The sequence below is a fragment of the Triticum dicoccoides genome, chromosome 1B (genome assembly GCF_002162155.2).
Source record: "Triticum dicoccoides isolate Atlit2015 ecotype Zavitan chromosome 1B, WEW_v2.0, whole genome shotgun sequence".
Lineage (NCBI taxonomy): Eukaryota > Viridiplantae > Streptophyta > Magnoliopsida > Poales > Poaceae > Triticum > Triticum dicoccoides.
In genome coordinates, this window is record NC_041381.1 from 608101973 (window position 1) to 608110744 (window position 8772).

Sequence of the window (8772 nt, forward strand, 5' to 3'; positions counted from 1 at the left end):
ACTCCCTCTGTTCCTAAATATAAGTCTCTTTAGAGATTGCATTACAAACTGCATAAGGATGTATAAAGACATATTTTAGGTGTAGATTTACTCATTTTGCTCCGTATGTAGTCATTTGTTGGAAACCCTAGAAAGACTTATATTTGGGAAAGGATGCCCTCTGTTCCTAAATATAAGTCTTTTAAGATATTCACTATAAACTACATACAGAGCAAAATGAATGAACTTATACTTAAAAAGCGTCTATATACATTCGAATGTAATCTCTATAATGGAATCTCTAAAAAGAACTTATATTTAGGAAGGGGGGAGTAGTATATAGTAATAGGCTACAGCTACTTGAATTGCACCCAGAATTTATGAAATGCTAGTCATGTCTTACAACATTGGCACACAAAATATAACATTGGGAGAAAAGGGTGGCTGGTTTCGTACATGCAATCTTGTCTGCCATGGGTGTATCCGGGTGAAAAAATTGGAGGGACCGAGCAAACTCATCAAATTCGATCACACCATTTCGCTTCATATCAAACAGATCAAATATCTGCAATAGTCGAATACACATGTTAACAGGTTAGACGGTTGATCCAATATGAGATATCACAGATAATAATATTCAGGCTCCAACTACTGTCTCATCTTGCTGTACACAGTACACGCCGTCATGCCAAAATTAAAGGACATCCAAATTGTTGAAGAAATTATAGCTATTTAGAGCATTGGAATAGAATTATGAACTGACCCGATCGGCGAAAAGGCTTTTCCGATTGCTGTTCCTGAAGAGAGCAAGTTGGAACTCCTCCTGTTAAAAAAAAAAGAATTTTCAGAAGGAACCACATGGTGAATTTGCTGCCTCAGCGAGAAGATTAGCCTAGCTAAAAGAAGATATAACAGGCCTGATATATACCTTGTGAATGAGCCCATCCTTGAATATAGAATAGCTAATCTTTTCAAAGAACTCGTAGAGGGCTTTCACTTCATCCAAAGAAACTGCATGCATGCGGGAAGAAATTAGTTAGTACACCCTCCGTTCAAAATAGATGACCCAACTTTATACCAACTTTGTCTTAAAGTTAGTACAAAGTTGAATCATCTATTTTAGAACGAAGGGAGTAGAAATTAAACGACAGGGGAAACGCATGGACTCATTCTTGCACTGAAAAAAATCACCAGAAAGAAAAGCAGGAGCTAGAAGTTCTTACATGTGGTTGATAGACCTTAGATCGCAGTAGGCTAGTAGATCCGGTAACCTACCTTCTCCTGGTGCAGATGAACTCGATCCAGCGCCGGCCATGGTGGTGTGGAGACGGCGGCGACGTGGACAGAGATGGCGGCGGTGGTGTGCTTCCCGTGAGCACCGCGCTTACCCTAGATCGGTAGGGAGTGTTCGATGGGGTTTGTGGCAGCGTTCAACCTCGTGAGTCGTGCCCCGGCCCCCACCTCTGTTATATAGCGCGGGTCATAGGGCCCCACCAACCATGGTTTGGTTGGGCACCCCCGATCTGGGCGCGGGTCAAGGGCCCGTCGAGCCGTTGGGCTCGATCGGGAGGAGATCAACCTAACATTCTCCCCCTTGATCTCAACTTTACTTTTAACCTTATACATTCTATTTTATTTGTTTCATCACATATTGGTACATAGAGCATGTTTCATCGTCACAGCTCAATTGCCGATAGAATCATTCAGCTACAACATACGTTTTGTTCAGAAACAAATTATGTTCCTTTTGGGCTTATCCAGGAATCATAAGGCTTTCCCTTAAACCCATGCCGGCTAAGTATTTCTTGAACACATTGGGTGGTAAGCCTTTCCTTAGCGGATCCGCAAGCATATCTTTTGTCTTTATATGTTCGAGACTTATAGTTTGATCCTGGTTTTTATCTTTCACAACATAATACTTTATCTCTATTGTTTTGGCAGCATTACTCGACTTGTTGTGAGCATAAAATACTGCGGCCTGATTGTCGCAGTACATTTTTAGTGGTTTGTGAATACAATCTACCACTTTCAAGTCGGGTACATCTCCCTTTAGCCATATCGTCTGCCCCATGGCTTCGAAGCATGCTATGAATTCTGCATACATCATGGATGATGCAGCCATCGATTTGGAGCTTTTCCACGAAATAGCTCCCCCAGCGAGGGTGAATACGTATCCTGACGTGGGTTTTCTATCATCTTTGTCCCCCGCAAAATCTGCGTCTGAATACCCTTTTATCTCTAGGGAATCAGATCTCTTGTATGTTAGCATGTAGTCCTTCGTGCCTTGCGCATAACGCAATGCTTTCTTTACCATCTTCCAGTGCTCTATGTCTGGATTCTCTTGATATCTACTGAGTACCCCGGTGATAAAGGCTAAGTCAGGGCGAGTGCACACTTGTGCATATTGCAAGCTGCCAACTGCCGGAGTATATGGTACTCCTTTCATTTGATCAATCTCATACTGGTTTTTGGGACATTGGAATTTCCCAAAACTATCGCCCTTAACTATGGGAGCAGGTGTGGCTTTACTCGCATGCATATTATACCTTTTAAGAACCTTTTCTAAAAATGCTTTCTGCGATAATCCTAAGACTCCACTGTTTCTATCTCGGTGAATTTCTATGCCCAAAACATATGATGCTTCACCAAGATCTGTTATGTCAAAATTCGAGGATAAGAACTTCTTTGTTTCTTGTAGTAGACTAACATCACTGCTAGCAAGCAGAATGTTATCCACATACAAGATTAGGAAAATATATTTCCCATTTTTAAACTTTGCATAAATGCAGTTATCCTTAATATTTTCTTTAAATCCAAAACTTTTAATCATTTGATTAAACTTTAAATACCACTGTCTAGAGGCTTGCTTTAATCCATAAATGGATTTCTTTAGGCGGCATCCCATATTTTCCTTGCCTTCCATGATAAAACCCTTGGGCTGTTTCATGTAGACATTTTCCTCTAAATCTTTGAGAAATGTCGTCTTTACATCCATTCGATGTAACTCTAAATCAAAATGAGCAACTAATGCCATTATGATTCTGAAGGAATCATTACATGAGACCAGAGAAAATGTCTCATTATAATCTATCCCTTCTCTTTGTGTAAATCCTTTTGCCACGAGTCGTGCTTTATACTTTTCTACATTCCCTTTAGAGTCATACTTAATTTTGTAGACCCATTTGCAGCCTACTGTCTTGGCTCCTTTAGGAATTTCCTCTAAGTCCCAAACATCCTTGGAACTCATTGATTTCATCTCGTCTTCCATTGCCTTCATCCACATCGATGAATGAGGGCTTCTCATGGCTTCTTCATATGAGGTGGGATCTTTTTCCATATGAACCATTTCTATGTTATAAACTTTAAAGTCGGTAGAAATAACTGACTTTCTTGGTCTTGTAGACCTTCTAAGGGCCTCCGTTTCTGGCACATTCTGTGCCTCAACTTCTGGCACTTCTTCTAAAATTTGCTGCTGCACCTCCCTTTCATGCTCAACAACGGGTTCAGTCAGCTCCTGACTGACAGGTTCTGGGTTTGCCCCCACAGTTGTCATGGGTGGAGTTGCAACTGGTAGTGAGAAAAATGGCTCCTGAATCATCGGATTAGGTGCATGCACCCTCTTCTCCTCAAGATCAATTTTCCGAGCTACCAAGCTCCCCCTCATCATTTCATCCTCTAAGAAGACTGCATGTCTCGTTTCTACAAACTTTGTATATCTGTCTGGGCAGTAGAAACGAAAACCCTTTGATCTGTCTAGATAGCCAATGAAGTGGCAACTTACTGTTTTGGGATCTAGCTTTGCAATGTTTGGATTAAACATTTTGGCCTCAGCAGGGCACCCCCACACCCTGAAGTGTTGTAGAGAAGGCACCCTTCCAGTCCATAGCTCGTACAGTGTTTTGGGCACCGACTTGCTTGGTACTCTATTGAGAATGTGAATGGCGGTTTTAAGCGCCTCCATCCATAATCCCAATGGCAAGTTGGAATAACTCATCATACTGCGCACCATATCCATAAGTGTACGTTTGCGCCTTTCAGCTACTCCATTTTGCTGAGGCTCGCCCGACATTGAATACTGGGCTACTATGCCAGTCTCCTGCAAGAACTTTGCAAAAGGTCCAGGGACTTGGCCATATGGAGTGTGCCGACCATAGTACTCTTCCCCACGGTCGGACCTGACTATCTTTATTCTTTTATCATGTTGATTTTCAACTTCAGCTTTGAATATTTTAAATTTATCCAATGCTTCAGATCTTTCTTTAATTGGATAAATATATCCATGGCGAGAGTAATCATCTGTGAATGTTATGAACGAGTCATATCCATCCACACTTTTCACCGGAAATGGTCCACAAATGTCAGTGTGGATGATTTCTAGTGTGCCTGTGCTATGGATTGCACCTTTTTTGATTTTTTATATACTTTCCTTTAATGCAATCGATGCATGGTTCTAAGTCTGAGAATTCTAACGGAGGAAGAATTTCACTCTTGACTAATCTTTCTATTCTCCCCTTGGAAATATGGCCCAAGCAACAGTGCCATAATTTTGATGAGTCGAATGTTCTCTTTCGTTTCTTTTGTTCTTTATTCGACACAGAAACGTGTTCTTTCACATTGCATACAGAATAAACTTTTTCACGAAGTGATAACAAATAAAGCTCATCTTATAGTAAAGCATCACCCACATAAGCATGATTATACCAAATGGCACACCTGCCATGTCAAAATAACATTCATAATTATCTTTGTCCAAACAAGAAACACTAATTAAGTTTCTATGACATGATGGAACAAATAAAACATCTCTAAGTAGAAGATTGAATCCATCAGCTAACTCCAAGGAGATGTCACCGACATCTTCAACTTCTGCTTCAACTCCGTTTGCGACTTCAATGCGTCTTTCTCTTCTTAGCATAGCCCGCGTCGAACGGAATCCCTTTAAATAATTTGTAACATGAACAGATGCTCCTGAATCAATCCACCAAGTGGATTTTGAAAACTGTGTATACAAGGATTCATTTACAAATGAAACTATATTGTTACCTCTTTTTGCCATGACTGACTTCATCCAAGCAGCGCAGTCTTTCTTGTAATGCCCTTTCTGCTTGCAGTGGAGACAAGTGTCTCTGTCCACTGAGAAAGGCTGTTGCTGATGCTTATGCTGATAGGGGGCTTTTCCATGCTTTGAAGGAGAACTTTTATTGTTTTGATTGTAATTCTTTTTCTTGTAATCCTTCACATAGTTGAGTGAACCACCATGTGCAGCTTTGAGTCTGTCCTCTTCTTGGACACGCATTGCTATTGTCTTTTCAATGCCCCATGTTCCAGGTGACATATTGTAGTTTACAACAAAAGTTTCAAACTCCTTTGGCAGTGAAGCCATGACCAGGTGGACCAGGAGCTTTGGTTTGATCTCCAGATCCTCGTCCATGGGCTTTAGCTTTGCTGCCATATTGCTCATCCTCGGGATGTGCTCTCTTATTCCATGACTACCACCTGTGTAATGTTGTGTTACCAGTTGCTCTAACACTTGGGTGGCATATATCTTTGAAGAGCCAGTGAACTGGTTCTTTATCTTTGTAAGCAAGTCCTTTGCGGAAGTGCACTCTGCAATGGAGCCCACAATGGTGCTCTCGATTGTATTCTTTATAAATGCCATGCACATTTTGTTTGCATTGACCCACTTTTGGTTATCTATGAGGTAGGACTGCTCCAAAGGAGCATAGTCCCCCTTCTTTTTAGCCCATGCAACATCATCATCAGTGGCCTTTCTTACTGGCTCTGTGGGTCTGACCGGCTGTGGTTTCTCCACTACCCAGTCAAGATCAGCACAAACAAATGCCAGTTCAACTTTCTTCCTCCACTCAGTGTGGTTGTCATCTCTGAGTGTCGGAACTTCTTTTAGGCAACTCATCAAGTGAAAGCCTCCTGAAATCACAATTTAAGTGACATCAGTATAACAATCATATGCAATAATCTAACGTTGGTCAAATTAAAACTTGTCTATGCAATTAAATCTATATTACCGTTGGGCAAAATATTAGAAATAAATGCACCTTCAAATTTCAATAATAAACATGATCATGTTATTAATAACGTTGGTCAGAAAAAAATAACATAACCATATCATTTCAATAATTACTTTAACATGCTCTTAAAAACATAATTCTATCTAAACTTTTATTTTCTTTTTAAAGAGAACTAATAATTATTTACGCAGCGGAAAAACGTGAATAAAAATTCACGAACTTTTTACTTTTTACAGAAACTTTTCTTTGATTAAATAAAAGATTCATGAAATTTATTATTTTCTCTGTAAAATTCATGAACATTTCTTTTTATGAAAATTTTCTATTTGAATTTTCAGAAACATTTTCTGTTTACCTTTCTATTTTCTAAACAAAATTTTTCGTTGGAAAAAATTGCATAGAAAATCTATTAGAAGACTGCCCAAAAAACTGGACAAAAACTATTAAAACAAAAAATTAAAAACAAAAGAACGTCGGCTCAGCCACGCTGCGCTTTGGTCGACGGCCTTCTCTGCGCTCCGCGCGAGCTGGCCTCGCTCCGGCCTGCAGCCCAAGCGCGCGTGGGCTGCGCCCGCGCCGGCGCTGCCAGCCCGTGCCTCTTTTCGGCCCAAAAGCCAACAGAGGGTCAGGGTTCCGATCCGGGCCGTTCGTTGAGATCCGACGGCCGACCGTGCGCATCGCTGGGTCAAAACCAGCCAGCGCCGTCGTGGGGGGAAACCCTAGCTCATTTCCTCCCCCCGCACGCCGCTCGCCTCGTTCCCGTACCATGCCATGGCGCTCGACGCCGGCCGCTCGGTCACCGCGCCGCGCCGGTTGCCGGCGACGGCGAGCTAGCACCGCGCCATGCAAGCCCTCTCCATTCCTTCTCCCCTTCCCCTTCTTTTCTCTCCTTTGTATCTCCCCTTCTCCCGCAACAGAGAGATTGAGAGAGAGCAGAGAGATCCCGATGTGGCGGGTTGGGGCCACGCCGGCCGCCGGCGACGGCTCGAGCCACGCCGCGCGAGCCTTCCCTTTCCCTGTTCCATCCGTGAGAGACAGAGACAGAGTGCATCGAGGCTCCCCCTTTTTCCTTTCGCCCCATCCACCGAAACCAGTGAGAGAGAGGGATCAGAGACGCCAACAGAGCCGTGCTTTGCTCTTCTGTTCGATACAGCGGCGCCTCCCCCGTCCCCCTTGCCGGTGCGCGCGAGCTCCCGAAGGAGAGCACGCCGCCGTCAAGCGGTTCGGTGGTGGTGCCCGTTGGCCCTTGCGGGGTAGTGTTCTTCGTCCCGGATCCTCGGCGTGCCGATGCGATTCGGGATCAAGAGGAACAGCGCGGCTGGAGCGGCGGCACAACTTTCTTTGAGATTTCTTTGCCCTCTGGTTAGGGTTCTTGGGAAAGGGATCTCTTTTCTTTTTCTGTTTTTGTTTCTTTGTACCGAAATCATCTAGCCCGACCTGTATGATACCATTGATAGACCTTTGATCGCAGTAGGCTAGTAGATCCGGTAACCTACCTTCTCCTGGTGCAGATGAACTCGATCCAGCGCCGGCCATGGTGGTGTGGAGACGGCGGCGACGTGGACAGAGATGGCGGCGGTGGTGTGTTTCCCGTAAGCACCGTGCTTACCCTAGATCGGTAGGGACTGTTCGGTGAAGTTTATGGCAACGTTCAACCTCGTGAGTCATGCCCCAGCCCCCACCTCTGTTATATAGCGCGGGTCACAGGGGCCCACCAACCATGGTTTGGTTGGGCGCCCCCGATCAGGGCGCGGGTCAAGGGCCCGTCGAGCCGTTGGGCTCGATCGGAAGGAGATCAACCTAACAGTGGTCTCTTTGGCCAGAAGAGCAGCATCCCCATGCCGTGGAGCTCGTTTGAACTGCTTTGGCGATGCACAGCCCATACAGGCCGACTCACAAGACTAACAAACCCAACCATTTTTCTCCGTCTTTTGCAGAAAGGGATGAAGAAAACACCTAGGACAAAAGGGCAAAGACATTGGTATCAGCACAAAACCAATTAGTATTAGTTTTACCCGGAGAAATGGAATCCAGCAAAAGCAGAACAGCCCAGAAACACAGTTAGAAGAAGGAGACCATATATTTATGCGCGTGCACAGAACATGGGTCCAGGGATCTACGTCGTCATACTGACACAAGTGTGGGCACAGAATATTGCTCTACTGATAACAACAAGACACCGGAAGGCAAAAGTTGACTTGCATGCAAACAAGATCGCCACATCTATGCATTCCCTTTTATCAGTATGCAACACAGAAACATATACTAAGGGCGTCTCCAATGCTGATCCCAAACGCATCCGTCCGCAGACTCGGATGCAGAAGCCGGTCATCCAAAACTAACCGCATACAATTCAAACCAGATTTAAACAAATGGTACAAATTTCAGCAAACACGTCGGATTTCATTCATATTCAGACATAATTTACATAAAAACGACCGATATTTTGGCCGTTTAACTGAAAACTAAAAAAAAGAACTAAAGCTTGTAGCCTGGCGCTCGCAGAGGAGCCGCTCAACTTCCTCCTGTATGTCTCCCTCTGGAGTGATCGCTTAGCGTGGGGGTACGTTGACGCGACGTACGATCTGGACGTCGCTGCGGTTGCGTAGGGGTACGTTGGCTCCTCCTTGACGTGTCTGAGAGGAGACACTGGCTCCTCGTTCATGCAGTGGCGGTGATCGCGGTTCCTCCTTGACGAGACGCAGCGACGAGGGCAGTGTGGGGCCATGCTCCCGACGTGACCGCTCCATCATCAGCTACATCC

General features: G+C 44.2%; 1 protein-coding gene across 1 annotated transcript in view; it reads right to left on the bottom strand.

Moving 5' to 3' along the window:
• The window catches only part of LOC119309939 (calcineurin B-like protein 7), a 12436-nt gene extending 4392 nt beyond the window's left edge, over positions 1 to 8044 (bottom strand). The window contains exons 1-5 of the mRNA XM_037585835.1: positions 7814 to 8044; position 5508; positions 908 to 990; positions 743 to 802; positions 436 to 544 (exon numbers count right to left, since the gene is read on the bottom strand). Coding sequence (XP_037441732.1) covers positions 436 to 544; positions 743 to 802; positions 908 to 990; position 5508; positions 7814 to 7891 — 331 coding nt within the window. The 5' untranslated portion in view covers positions 7892 to 8044. The remainder of the gene's footprint in view (positions 1 to 435; positions 545 to 742; positions 803 to 907; positions 991 to 5507; positions 5509 to 7813) is intronic.
• Positions 8045 to 8772: the final 728 nt, after the last annotated feature.